General features: G+C 51.7%; 2 protein-coding genes across 2 annotated transcripts; one reads left to right on the forward strand and one right to left on the reverse strand.

Annotated features, from left to right (window-relative positions):
• The first annotated feature begins 6632 nt into the window (after positions 1-6632).
• On the forward strand, positions 6633-8636 carry LOC121404380 (mucin-17-like). Its single transcript, XM_041593714.1, has 3 exons — positions 6633-6865; positions 7607-7740; positions 8107-8636. The coding sequence occupies exons 1-3, from the start codon at positions 6633-6635 to the stop codon at positions 8634-8636; spliced, it is 897 nt and encodes a 298-aa protein (XP_041449648.1).
• Positions 8637-13149: 4513 nt separating this feature from the next.
• On the reverse strand, positions 13150-13782 carry LOC121404381. Its single transcript, XM_041593715.1, has one exon. It carries the CDS (start codon positions 13780-13782, stop codon positions 13150-13152), a length of 633 nt encoding a protein of 210 aa, XP_041449649.1.
• Between the last annotated feature and the right edge of the window lie 1284 nt (positions 13783-15066).

The raw sequence follows: 15066 nt of genomic DNA on the forward strand, positions 1-15066 counted from the left end.
GTCGGAAACGATTCCTTCTCTGCGTTACACACATCCACTTTTACCACAAATTTAATATACCCCTTAACTCTTTTTGAGTACGGGTATAAAAATAAGGATATGGGCGTGCTTGGGTTTATAAAAAGGTGGTCAAAGGAGTTTGACGATCCTTATATAACGAAGACTCTCTATATATCTCGCTTGTTCGTCCGATTTTAGAGTACGGCTCTTGTGTATGGTTCCCCCATTAGAAAGTAAACCAGGACCGTATCAGTCACAGAAAATTTTTTTACTTTTTGCTCTATGTGACCTTAACTGGGATGCAGGTGTGAGACTGCCATCTTACCCTCGCAGATTGCTTTTAATAAACTTTCCAACTTTAGTTAGTCGTAGAAAAAAGCTTGGGGTGATTTTTATGCATAACCTGATCAAGGGTGACTTAGATGGCTCTGACTTGTTGAGCCGCACAAACTTTACGATTCCTTTTAGATCTACTAGAAACTTAATTCCTTTCTTCCATCCACTTTGTAGATCAAATTATTCCTTGGACGAACCATAGGACCCTGCTCGAACTTCAATTCCATCTACCATATAATTTCCACCACTAATTCCCTTCCTACTCTAAAATCACTAATACTAAAATACCTTCCCCGTTATTAGTACTATTTCTTAGCTATCTTTGCATGTTTAGCTCTTTGAGTTGTGTTTGGTTTAACACCTATCTTTCCTGCATGCTCGCGATCGGTTCGGTAACACGCGTCGCGCGTCATGCGGCTGCGCCCCTCGGTCGGTTGGGCGGGAGGAGGCCTGGGTTCCGCGCGTAACAAGCTTCGGCTTGTTGTCGCATGGGCCACTTGATGGTGCAGTCATTGCATATAAACGTAGAGACAATACAACAACAAAATGTTGCTCCTGTCTACTTTTCCAGGTTGTTTGTCGATTCCTCTTTGTCAGTCGAAATTCGGGAACAGACTTATCTCGCTTTGGAATATTCCGCTGCCACTCACCCTCACCAACCAATTCCAGAATTTTCGTCGTCCTCTCACCAACACAGCTCCTGAATTGTCGTCGCCACACCAACACAGCTCCGGAATTGTCGTTGGTCTCTCTCACCAACACCGCTCCAGACTAGTCGTCACCACACCAATACAGCTTTAGAATTGTCGTTGACCTCTCTCTCTCACAAACACCGCTCCAGACTTGTCGTCGCCACACCAACACAGCCTTAGAATTTTATCGTCTTCTTCTCGCCGAAATGATGCTCCCGACTTTTCCAACGCCAAGCACTTGCGGTCTGACAGCTACTTTCCCTGATCCACGCTTTCTGCTTTGTCCAGATGTCCCGCCAATGATCATGCCTACTGCACGTTGCTGGTCATCCACAAACTTTCGCGTTTCCTTCAGATTGAGAACTGCGTTCCTTTATCGCCCTTTATGCTGCTCGCGTTGTTCCTCTCTATTCCGCCTGCTTCTGCTTTAACAGCTTCTGACTGCTGCGTCCCATTTTTTGCACGCACAGTCTAGCCGATTTACTCGCTGTCTTTTTCCTGCAGACCTTTGGCCTTGACCAGCAGCCTTTGTCCAGCACTTGCGATCCCCCAGGTACCTTCACTACTCCACGCCTTCCACTTTTTCCATATATCTACCGCCAACGAACAACGAACGCTGCTGAACATCCACTAAGTCTTACGTTGCCTCCAGCTTGGGTACTCGTTTATTTTTTCGCCTTCTTTTTTCTGCTGCTCCTCTCGTTCCTCCTGAATCGGTTTGCTTCGGTTTTGCTGGATCTACACATTAGGAACGATGATGTCAGCCAATCAGCATGCCTTTATCAAAGGGAAATAGGTGAAGACGGCACTGCATTCGCTAGTAGCCACAATGAAAGAGCCCTTCATAATAAAAAGTATGCCTTAGGAGTGTTTGTAGACATATCCGGAGCATTCAACAACGTGAAAACGAACGCTTTAATGGACCGCCTAGAAACGACCAACACGCATCCCGCAATCAACCTTTGGATAAAGAACCTTCTAAGTTGTTCCAATGATATTCATGAAATAATAAGTTTGTTTTATACATATGGTATGGTAGTTCTACAAATTGTCATTTCAATACTATTCCCACTTTTTTTCTGGTTCTTAGCACTCTAGGTAATACATTATCTTCTTTGTTTACAATTATATTTCGTTCGTTTGACTTGTTCTGAATTATTATTTAAAAGTTCATTTCTTAAATCTCTAGAAATGTTTACATCATCCTCAACTGCATTTTGATCCGAACATTGAGAATTCAAATAACTCTCCCCTGTGAAATCGTTTTTGACTGTCTGGCTTTCTTCTAATCCTGACCTTATTTGATCAGTATGTCGCTTAATTGTTCTGTTGTTAGATAAAATGCAGCACTATGAGCGTGAACCAGTCTTTTCTTTGATAATAGCAGGAGTCCAAGAACTTTTATTAGGTTTCGAATAATCTCGAATAAAAACATTATCTCCATCTTTAAAATTTACTGATCTCTTTTCCTTATAATTTGACAATGTTTTTTCTTGCTTTTCAAGCATTGTTTCTTTAATAAGTGGTGGCTTAAGTAAATTAAATTGTGACGGACTTTCGTCAGTGGATCCATATTTTGTATTGGGATAATCCATTAAAAACCGATTTAATATAAGGTTGAAATTTTCGTTTTTGTTGAAATCAAATTTCGCACAAATAGATTTCTTAACGGTCTTCCCCAAATTTTCCGCTTTTCTGTTTGTCGCTGGATGACCAGGAGCAGTAAGGATTTGCTTAATTTTGTTCTTTTGAGTGCATTTTTTAAATTAATCCGAAGTAAATTGTCTACCACTGTCACTTACAATTGTATTTACTATTCCGAAACGAGTACATAATTCCCTTACTCTTGTAATCACATAACTAGTCGTTATGTTTTTGGTTTTAAAAACTTGTGAAGGAGCAAACGTCTCCATCACAATTTTTCTCCCATGAAGGGAACCACAGATGGACATAATTTCTTTTCATTCCCACTGAAGGGACAACATTCTGTTCCTACAAGGAGACAATTAATGCTCATATTTTTGTTATATTTTGTTAGGTTAAGCTTTGACATTCCCCATTCTTAGATTTAATTATACGACCCTAAGGGCCCATAAGTACCTGCATTCTCGTGATTTCAGGAAGGGGGGGAACTGTGATCAGACGGCATCTCCAAAACGCGTCATCAACGGAAAGCTCCCACGCTGCTGTTGTTCTCGCGCTCTCTTGTCGGTTTTACGTTGGTATGGGTGGCCAGCTCGGCCACCGCAACGAATATCAGTGCCGAAAAAAAAGAGCGGGAGAGCCGACGAAACCATAGCAACGGAACCAATACTAACGTACGGCCGACAAGAGAGCATGAGAACAGTACAACAGCGGCCGCAACGAATATTAGCCAGCCCACAAAAAGAGAGAGCCCAAACTAAGCAGACGAAACCATAGCAACGGAACCAATACTAACGTACGGCCGGCAAGAGAGCGCGAGAACAATAAAAGAACGGCCGCAACGAGTATCAGCGACGAGCCAAGAGAAAGAGAGAGAGAGCGTGAGCGTATAGCGAAGAGGGAAACGAAGCCAAGAGACCGGCAACGAGGCTCGAGATCGCGAGCGTGAGAGATCGTGGGGGACTCGGTTCTAGAGTGCAAAACGAGGCAGACGTGCGCGAAAAGTCAAGCGCAAGAACTAACGGCGCTAAGGGAAGGCGAACAGTGACACGCACGGCTCCAGTTTGAGTGGCCCGGGGGGCGTTTAGTGAAAATCATGGGGAGGAGAAGCGCGAAAACATAGTCCAGCCAGGATTGACTCAAAAATCTTCCCAGTGGCCCACGTGGCAGTGATAGAAAAGAAAAGAAATAACAGTCAGGCATGCAGCACTGTTAGGGAAACCAAAATCATAACGTGACAGCGTGCGGCGGGACTGTACCCACCCGCACATAGTCGTGGTCGGTCAGCAGCAGTAGGAGTAACGGTGAATTGTTTTTGCAAATTGCACGCAAAGTCGCCCAATTTTCACGTACAGCCGAGGCTGTTTTCCCTAACCTCCTTAGCAATAAAAGGCAGCAGCAAAGACGCCGTCAGCAGCAGTAGGGACGCAGCAAATACGCAGCAGAGACGCAGCAGGGAAGCAGAGATCAGCAGAGACGCAGGCAGCAGCAGAGACGCAGCCGGCAACAGCAGGGAAGCAGCGATCAGCAGAGATGCAGGCAGTAGCAGAGACGCAGCCGGCAGGAGCGGCATCGGACGCTGAGACTATAAATTTCCGACCCCAAGCCAGAAGGATGACAGTATGCACTCAGCTCCGAACCAAGACAGTAGGCATTCAGCTTAAACCGGGACAGTGAACACGCAGACACCACGCCAACGACTAAGGATCACCAGGATAACCAGCAGCACCGACCCCAAGGATCAACGATTACAAGGACCAACGACCAGTATAAGAAGGAACAACGAGCACCAGGATCAGCGATTACGAGGACCACGACCCGGACAATCAGCAGCACCGACCCCAAAGATCACCGACCAGGATACCAGAACTACGACGGAAGGATCAACGACCAGCCGGAATAACCAAACGAGCTGAGGATCGTGAATCCAACTGAAATCCCTGCCTATCAGTCGCGACCCCGAATTGGATTCATTCGTAGTGCCCTTCGTGTCCAGTGTAGTGACCCAGTTTCCCCAAGTGACAATCCCCTCGCCATCCTATGGGTGTACAGTGGTTTCGTATCGGCGAAAAAAAGAGCTGCAGGCCATTGCCATCGATCTCGGCCTCGTAGAAAACGGCACCGTAGAGGAGTTACGTAGTCGGATCTCGACTTTTATCTCGCGCGGTGAACACTCGGCGACGGTCAAACAGCGGATAAAGGAGCTAAAGCTAGGAGGATAGAGGAGTGCACCCAGTCCAAGGACTCGAGGACCCCTACCTCGTCACCCGGACCAAGCGGCCGAGAAGAGAAGGAGGGAGCCCATCTGCAGCAGCCCTTACAACTACTCATCCCAGAGTTGCCCAAAGTAACCCGAGGACCGGACCTATGGATTCAAACCACCCAGAAGCCACGACCGAACGACAACCCAGGGACGACAACTACGAGCAGCACTCGGCCAAAGGATTCCGAGATTCGCGAAGGGAAGAAATCTCTTACGCCATGTTAGCCGACAAACTGCGCTGCTGGGTACTGAAATTCGACGGACATTCGGACGCATTAGCCTTCATTGAACGGCTAGAAGAACGCGTGGAATCTTATGGAGGGAGCCCGGAACAGCTGCCTCGAGAAATCTCTGGATTGCTAACGCACAAGGCGGAAGGATGGTTTAGAGCTTTCCAGATGCAAGGGAAGTCCTGGAACGAATTCCGAAAGGAGTTTCTCGATTTCTTTTTGCCCCCTAGGTATTTTCAGCGACTAGAAGATACGATCCGAAGCAGGTACCAAAGGCCCAATGAGACATTCCAGGATGACATGATCGAGCTTCGACTCATGATGCAACGAGCCCAATATACTCTGGACAGGGAGCTGGGCAGGATATACGAAAACCTTAACCCCGAATATCAACTCTTCACCCGGAGACACGAGTTCTAGACCCTGAAGGAGCTCTCGCAGTTGATAGTGGCATATGAGACGACTCGGGACCACAGACAAACCCAAACGGCTAGCAACCACCAGGGACACGGATCACCGGCCCCGCATCGTACCTCTTCAGACGAAACAGGACCCTCCCAAAAAGCTGAGACAGCCAACCGCGTGACCACCCGAGATGGAGACAAGCTGGTGGACGTACGCCGAGCCTGCCGGAACTGTGGAGAGGAAGGCCATTTCAGCAGCTCCTGCAGGAACCGACGAGTCTTGTTTTGCTGGGAGTGCGGCCGCCACAGTATCCGGACAATCGACTGCTGCCGCCAATCCGGGTCCGGAAACGGACTGAGTCTCCGTCCGGTCAGCACCCGAACGCAGACACCCATCCAGGACCCCCAGGAATAACGCACCCCCTAAGCTTTGTAAGGGAGTGCCCTTACAAGGGGCATGTACATATGTAAATAGAGGGAGGTAGAACCTCATTTTTCATTTATTATTATTTTTTCATAGTTCGTATGTTATTTCATAGTCACCCTAGCATTAAGTCTTTTCATTTCTTTCACCTAATCATAAGAGCTGTACATAGTGGAGAATAGAGGCGAAAACCGCGTAGGGCAAAAAACATCCTAAATTCATAGGGCAAACCGTGGTCAGGAAACAGTCACCGTACTCGTCATCTCTGCCCGCCCCACACACACCCACACAGCCACAGCGAAGAACAAGTGACGTCACACCTGACAAACGAGCACAGCAGGCCACGATCTACGGGAAAGAGCAACACATACGTCACGGTCCAAAACGACGCACCACAACAGAGAGAGCGACTTCGCTCAAAATGCAGCCCAGCGACAGACCTACGGGAGAGAGCGACACATACGTCCGACCCGAAACGGCATGCCACAGCAGAGAGAGAAACTTCGCTCAAAATGCGGCCCAGCGACAGAACGCAGTGGCCGAGCAGCAAGCAGAGGAACGAAGGCTGAGCAGCGACTCTCAGCAGAGGGTGGACTCACCCCCCCCACACATGGAAAAGAGGGAGACGGCGTGATACCGATGTCGCTGCCTGGAAAAGAAGGGTTCGAGCCCGCGTCGAATAGTGCGGCTCAGGAGTCAAGTGGAGATCGCCAAAAGTACCAGTCTTATTCGCGGAAAACAAAAACCAGTGCCCTGCCGCCAAAAGTGACCGTGCCGACCCCGCCCCACAACTACGAAGAGAAAACCACGCAACAACCAAACGAGCTGCTCGGAATACCATGCCGTGGAGAGGATAAGCTGGCTTCACTTAAGTGAGTAGGGGACAATAGCGGTGAGATGGGTAGGGCGTAGGGAATGATTTAACAAAAATACAAAAGGAATAAACCAAATTCACCCAGATTATTCTACTGGGAGGGAACTGGGAACTCAAACTAGTACCCCCGACCCCTGCCACCACGACTGAAGTCCAGTTAGTCCACCAAAGCCTCAACCTCAACTTACAGAAGCCGGACGTGGAAGCACGGCGACTGTAGGTAATCCTTCCTCCTTTCCCCAGTAGTTATTTCCCTGTAGTTGGGGAGTCGGTCCGCGGCACTAGACGTGGAAACACAGTGTCCGCAGAGCTGATCATCCCCCCTTCCCACGTAGCTATTTCCCTTTAGTGTGGAGAGTCAGTCTGCGACACTGGACGTGGAAACACGGTGCCCGTAGAGCTGCTCCTCTTCCTTCCCCAGTAGCTATTTCCCTTTAGTGTGGAGAGTCAGTCTGCGATACTGGACGTGGAAGCACCGTGCCCGTGGGTCTGACCCTTCCCCGCTGTAACTGCCCCTCGCCACATGCGTCCGCCCTCGCATTCCGGTGCGCCAGTGCGACATTTACATAGATCTTCTCGAGGTCCCACAACAAATAAGAAAATCTTGCTGCAGAGGATCGGGCCCTGGCCAGACTGAGAGTCTGTACCCCAGCGAAACTTCCTTATAGCTTGGAGGGTGGTAGGATCGCCGCACGGGTAACCATTGCCGGGATACCATTATCAGCGACCCTCGACACAGGGGCGACTCGCTCATTTATCAGCCAGCGAACAGTGCCAATGCTCAGCACGGAAGGAAAAATACGGAACGTAAGGACGCGGGTCCGCCTGGCAGACGGGACTATGAAGGAGGTGACCCAAGCAGTAACAGTCAAGGTAAGACTAGACCAACAAGAAACGCAGGTAACATTGTTAGTACTACCTATGGTGGTCGACGATGTCATCCTTGGACTTGACATCCTATACGGCATCAAAGCCATAATTCAATGCGGACGAGCATACCTGCAGCTGACCCGGGGAAATTAGCCCGTTCATGCTGACGACACCTCGCACAGTGACCTTCCGTGAAGACCCTTCCCCACGCAAATACCCGGATAACGACTACCGAACCGACCCAACGGCAACCACTAGGACAACACTTACGACACGATTGGACCCAGCTAGACCCAACGCCGCCCACGGGACAACGAATTGGAACCACGAACAAGCCAGACCCCGAATGACCGTGCTTCATGACATCAGGACTCGATCACACCAGCATACCCAAAAACGGAACCTCGACGGAGACGACTGCGACACCGCTGGATACACCCAGGGCCAGTCTTGATACCGACAACTCAACGCCAGACGCAAACGAAAACAACGGAACCTCGACGAAGACGACTGCGACTCAGCTGGATGCACCCAGGGCCAGTCCGTCTGCCGGTGACTCAACGCCGGACGCACACAAACGGACTACGGCGAAGGCAACTGCGACACCGCTGGATACTCCCAGGGCCAGTTCATGCCCTCGCCAGTCCAACTTGGACAACGCCAGGAACCTCGAAACTTCAGTGGAGGAGGCAGCGACACCGCTGGATACTACCAGGGCCAGTCGACCTACTCTGAAGACAACGCAAAGTGACCCTACCCGGACAATGCATACCAGCCTCAACCATAAAAGACTCTGCAACAACGCCCCAGGAATCATCCCATCAAGCCCCGACGACGAACGACCCAGCTGCTCTACCAGGACAACGCCGAGAGCACATCAGCATCGCACCAGCCCATAACGGACAGATCGAGAGGAATGACCCGGAACTTACCCCCGAATGGACTACAAGCTAGCACCATTGGCGGTAAACTTAGCCATCATCACCAGCACGCTGCTCGAAGAAACCCCGCTACAAACATCCCGGGCCAAAGAACCACCACTCACGCCGTGGGTAGCCGCGTTCTTGGAGGAAGAATTGGCCAAATTCGAGGGCATAGCAGGTATTTCCCACATAGCCCAACATACGATTGTGACGTCCAGCGCCACCACACAAAGCGCCGGTGCCACATTACAACAGACATTACATATATTACACATATTATTATCTCTTACCTATTATCATATCACATATTCTTACATATTACATATTTATAAGCGACCGAAAACATGAAGTTACCTTAAATAAATAATAAATAATAAACACAGTTGGAAAATTCAAACAAAGGGCGCGCGCGCCAAACCGACCCACGGCCACACTAACAGCGCAGCCGGGACGCGTTATGGCAAAACCAAAACGCGCTAGGCCCATATAGGGCCCCAACAGCTGAGCGCCGGCAATAAAAGGAGGATCGCCAGATCGAATCGGGGCAGTCCAACTCGGAAAGCCCTGGCCTAACAAACCAGAATTTTACAGCGGATCTTGTGATAAAGGTAATATCTACCTTTCCTCTCCTTCTGCTCAATACTTTACCTCTCCCCTCCCGAGTGTGTCCAAACCTCTGAATCTTCTCCAGAGTGTGTCCAAACCTCTGAATCCTCTCCAGAGTGTGTCCAAACCTCTGAATCCTCTCCAGAGTGTGTCCAAAACTCTGAATCCTCTCCAGAGTTTGTCCAAACCTCTAAATCCTCCCCAGAGTGTGTCCAAACCTCTGAATCTTATCCAGAGTGTGTTCAAACCTCCGCCTCGATCTTCTCCTTGGAGCGTGTCCAAACCTCCGCATCGATCTTCTCCTCGGAGTGTGTTCAAACCTCCGCATCAATCTTCTCCTCGGAGCGTGTCTTCAAACCTCCGCATCAATCTTCTCCTCGGAGTGTGTTCAAACCTCCGCAACAATCTTCTCCTCGGGAAGTGTTCAAACCTCCGCCTCCATACTGTAAGGAAGCGATCTAGGCCGGGGTACAACTCTCAGTCACGCCAGGGTCGAAATTACAGAAATATTTATAATTTGCCGGGACTCCGAGTCTTGAGCGTCCAACGGGGCGGAGAGTGGGTCTCGTGGCGGGGAATCGTGGAATTGTTCCCAGGGGGCACCTGGGCAGTCGCCGGGCGGCACCTCTGGGAAGCTACGGGCGGGAAATCGGGAAAATCATTCCCAGAAGGCACCTGGGCAGTCGCCGGGCGGCACCTCTGGGAAGCTACGGGCGGGAATCAGGAACATTATTCCCAGAAGGCACCTGGGCAGTCGCCGGGCGGCCCCTCTGGGAAACTGCGGGCGGGCTACGGGGAACATTATTCCTAGAGGACACCTGGGCAGTCGCCGGGCGGCACCCTCTGGGAAACTACAAACGGGAAATAGGGAACATTATTCCTAGAGGACACCTGGGCAGTCGCCGGGCGGCACCTCTGGGAAGCTACGGGCGGGAATCAGGAACATTATTCCCAGAAGGCACCTGGGCAGTCGCCGGGCGGCCCCTCTGGGAAACTACGGGAGGACTACGGGGAACATTATTCCTAGAGGGCACCTGGGCAGTCGCCGGGCGGCCCCCTCTGGGAAACTACGAACGGGAAATAGGGAACTTTATTCCCAGAGGACACCTGGGCAGTCGCCGGGCGGCACCTCTGGGAAGCTACGGGCGGGAAATCGGGAAAATTATTCCCAGAAGGCACCTGGGCAGTCGCCGGGAGGCACCTCTGGGAAACTACGAACGGGAAAGAGGGAACATTATTCCTAGAGGGCACCTGGGCAGTCGCCGGGCGGCCCCTCTGGGAAACTACGAGCGGGAAATGTGGAGGAACCATCTGTTGCGCGTATTCCCTGCTTGCTCAACAGAAATCCCACACGACTTCACAAAATAATCCCACAAAAGAAGTCAAGACGGCGATTTTGACGTTTGATTAATCCTTTATTCCTGGCCTTTTCCTGGCTCGTGGACCCTGCCTACCGCACCGCTCAGCTGCCCGCCTACTCACGACGGTGAGACTCGCTTACCCTCAATCCTTGCGTTCGAGTTCTTCCTTGTTGTGTCCCCGGGCGGGAGATCGTCGTCCTCTCCTCTGGCCGATGCACGCGTGGAGCCGTGCGTGTCGCCGTTTGCCTTCCGTGCGCGCCGTTTTTTCCTTGCGCTAACTTTTGCGCACGTCTGCCCTGTTTTGCACTCTAACACCGACTCCCCCACGATCTCTCACGCTCGCCATCTCGAACCTCGTTGCCGGTCTCTCGACTTCGTTTTCCTCTTCGCTATACGCCCACGCCCTCTCTCTCTCTGTGGGCTCGTAGCTGATATTTGTTGCGGCCGCCGTTGTTCTCACGCTCTCTTGTCGGTTCCACGTTGGTATGGGTGGCCGAGCTTTGGTTTTCGTCTGCTTCGTTCGGGCTCTCTCTCTCTCTGTGGGCTCGTTGCTGATATTCGTTGCGGCTGCTGTTTTCTCGCGCTCTCTTGTCGGTTCCACGTTAGTATGGGTGGCCGAGCTTTGGTTTTCGTCTCTGCTGTTGGAGCTTTTGGTTCGCGGCTTGGCTTACCTCGGTTGTGGGAGCTTTCCGTTGATGACGCGTTTTAGAGATGCCGTCCGATCACGGTTCCCCCCCTTTCCTGAAATCACGAGAATGCAAGTGCTTATTGGCCCTTAGGGTCGTATAATTAAGTCTACGAATGGGGAATGTCAAAGCTTAATCCTAAAAAATATAACAAAAATATAAGTATTCATTTAAATTGCGGAGTCCCTCCTGGGGTGTCTCCTTGTAGGAACGGAATGTTGTCCCTTCAGTGGGAATGGCAAGAAAGTACGTCCGTCTGTGTTTCCCTTCATGGGAGAAAATTTTGATGGAGCCGTTTGCTCCTTCACACGCCCTCCTCATTTCGGGGGGGTCCGAAGAGTTACCGTGACTGCTCGGCTTCGCGTGATTTTAATGCGAAAGCATCGTCCATCATGGATTTCCAACCGCCTTACCCCTGGTCGGGCCATCTCTTGGCGGAGGTAGACCGTGATGTTGCTTATCAGGTCGATGGGCAGCTGACGGTCAGGCGTGTTAATTCGCCATTCTAATGGGGCTTCTGCCCAGCGGCCCTCCTCCTGTATCATCGCTATCCCTGGGTGTAGTCGGAACAGGCTTAGCAAGTCGGCCGCTTCTTCTAATGCCAGTGGGAGGCTACACTCGGATTCCGGTGAGTCGTTGGCATAGCGTAGTGGCGGCGGTTCGTCCTCCTGGGCTACCGATGGTGGAGGCGTGGCACTGGTAGGGTAGCGTAGGGCTGATGCCCACGGAGCGTCGCCCTGGGGCGCGAAGCTCAGGCTCACGAGGGACGCGACGTCAGACTCCGGCGATGGTGCGTCGTGACGAAGCTTCGCTTCTTTTCCCGGGTCGCTGTGTCCGGCTGTGGCCGCGTAGCGGGAGCCTTCTTCCTGGGGCTCTGTGACTGCTCTCTCTCCACCGAATTCGGCCTGCCTGGGGTTCACCAGGTCCCATTCTGCCCAAAGAGGGTATTCCCAATCGACTGGCGGGGGCGAGGTGACGGTACTGTCACTTGGGGCAACGGTACTTCCTTGGTAGCCAGAGTCGATCGCGCCCATCAGGGTGGAAACCGGACTGCCTTGGCTACGTAGGATCGTGTCCTGATCATCGGTGTCCGTGGTCACGTTTTCGTCGTCGACAGCAGGACCATAGGCCCCGAACAAACGACGGTTCAAGGCGGCGACGTTGTGATTGGGGGGTAGTCGGACGCCATTAGTCGCGAAGCGGCCGTCGGGCTCTCTCTCTTCTTCTGCCTCTGCTTCCTGCTCGCTGCACTCGGATATATCCGAGTAGTGGGGACCTTCCTCTCCTTTCTCTGCCTCTGTGTTATGGACCACTGGCGGCTGTTGCTCAAGCCATCCTGATACGGCGGCCAATCGCTGGTCCGGGGGGGGATTCGCTGGTAGTCGGCGAAGGCTTCTTGTTCCATCCGAAAGCAATCTGGCATCGGATAGCCCGATGGCCCATATGGGGTGTAGCCGCGACTGGTTGTTGTAGCGTTGTCCCGCGTCGTGTTGGCCGTCCTGCCCCTTGCTTGTCGCCCTCCGTTGGAACGCCCGGTTGTGTCGCCACGTGCTTCTAGGGGTCGGCCCGCTCTCTCGTTATGCCGACGCTTCATGTTCGTCCGCCTAAGGAGAAAACCCCCAGCGGTTATTACCTGCCTGTCTTATATGAATGAAATTGGTACCCTCCCCCTATCCTGCTTGAGCGGTGCTGGTGAGAAGGTTAATACATTGGTTCTTAATCTAATCCCTTAAGGGGATATATACGTATGACAGCTTACGGCTTGTGGATTTGCCCTTTCGGGGCGAGGACGTTACGGTAGCGCGCTACCGTAAGTGGCCCTCGTGAATCGTTTGTTCATTGAAGCGTCTTTGGTGCCGTCTGTGCCGGCTCGTCGTCGTCAACCGCGTGAAACTCCTTCAGGTCCATCAAGCTCGCGGTCTTTCCTTGCCTTCCTTGCGGGGTTTGCAGCCGAACTATATTGGGAGATAAGAATTTGACGATCTTGTACGGTCCGTCGTACTTCGGGGCTAGTTTCGCTGCGAAACCGTCAGATGCTTTGGACAAGTGATGCTGGCGGAGAAGGACCATCGTTCCTAGTGTGGGTCGCCATTCTCGTCTTCGCAAATTGTACGTCCTTCTCTGCTCTTGGGACGCCCGTTGAGTGTTCGCCTGCACCACCTTGAAGATTTCCTGAAGTCGCGTTGACTTGTCGTGTGCGGGTTCTGCTTCTTCTCCCATTCCTGGGGTCACTTCATCGTAAAGTGCTCCTGGCAATCGTGGTTCCCGACCGAGTACGAGGAATGCTGGACTAAACCCGGTGGTATCCGAAGCACTGCTGTTGATGGCCAAGCTCAATTCGGGTAGTAGATCATCCCATGTCCGCTGGTCGCCCTCTATGTATTGTGCCATCATAGTCTTGATGGTCCTGTTCGCCCTCTCGGTGGGGTTTTGTTGCGGGGTATACGGTGCCGTGTGTTCCAATGCCATTCCTGCTTGATCGCAGAATTTCCGGAAAGAGCGACTCGTAAATTGAGTGCCGTTGTCACAAACGAACTTCCTGGGTATCCCGAATCTGCTGAGGATCCGTTCCCGAAATGCCTTTTCTAATTGGGCGGTGGTGGCCGTTCGCAGTGGGACCAGTTCCACCCACTTACAGAAGGAGTCGAAAAACACTAGGAGCATTGTGTTTCCATGTGTTGACCGTGGCAACGGACCTACGAAATCTGCACACAAAATGTCGAACGGGCCTTTGGCTTGCCGTGTGTGCATTTGCCCAGCTGGTTTCCTTTGGCTCACCTTAAACTTCTGGCAGCTTTCGCATCGTTGGACGTACTGGGCGACGTTCCGGTAGAGTCCAGGCCAGTAATATCGTCTGGTCACACGGTCGGCTGTCTTCCGGATTCCTAGGTGTCCTGCGGTGGGGTGATCGTGGCTCTCCTCCAGTACTCGTCGACGATGTTCGCTGGCGACTCATAGTTTCCATTGTAGCGAGTCTTCCTCTTCTGGCCGGCATCCTGTCCGCTTGTAGATCTGTCCGTTCTCGATCAGAAAGTCGTGGCACTTTTCGGGCTGTTCCTGGATCCTTTTGCGCAGTCGCTGAATCCAGGGGCACGCGGGTGGTGCCTCTAAGGTTCGTTGCAAGGTTTCGATAGGTTGACGCGAGAGTGCGTCGGCTACTACGTTCTGGCTCCCACGACGGTAGTGGATATCGAAGCGATACTGTTGGAGCTCCAACGCCAAACGAGCAATTCGACCGGTAGGGTTGTTTATCGAATTTAGCCATTTCAAGGCGAGATGATCGGTAACGACGTCAAATTGATAACCTTCCAAGTAGCATCGTAACTTCCGGATAGCCCAGATGATAGCCAAACACTCCTTTTCCGTTGCCGAGTAGTCCTCCTCGGCTTTCAACAGGCGGCGACTGGCATAGGCTATGACCCTCTCTTCTCCGGCGATCTGCTGTGTCAAGACTGCTCCCAATCCAAAGGAGCTGGCGTCGGTTTGTAGGGTAAACCTTTCCGTAAAGTCTGGGCATGCTAAGACGGGTGCTTGGGTCAACTTCTCTTTCAGGTCCTCAAATGCTCTCTGTTGCTCCTCTCCCCAGATCCACGGTTTGTCCTTCTTTAGGAGGACGGTCATGGGTTGCACGATCGTAGCGAAGTTCGGGACGAAGCGGCGGTACCACGATGCCATTCCCAGGCAGCGTCTCAACTCCTTGACAGTACTCGGGGGGTTTAATTTCCGGACGGCCACAATCTTCTCTGGGTCAGT

The sequence above is a fragment of the Drosophila obscura genome, unplaced genomic scaffold, assembly GCF_018151105.1.
Source record: "Drosophila obscura isolate BZ-5 IFL unplaced genomic scaffold, ASM1815110v1 contig_195, whole genome shotgun sequence".
Lineage (NCBI taxonomy): Eukaryota > Metazoa > Arthropoda > Insecta > Diptera > Drosophilidae > Drosophila > Drosophila obscura.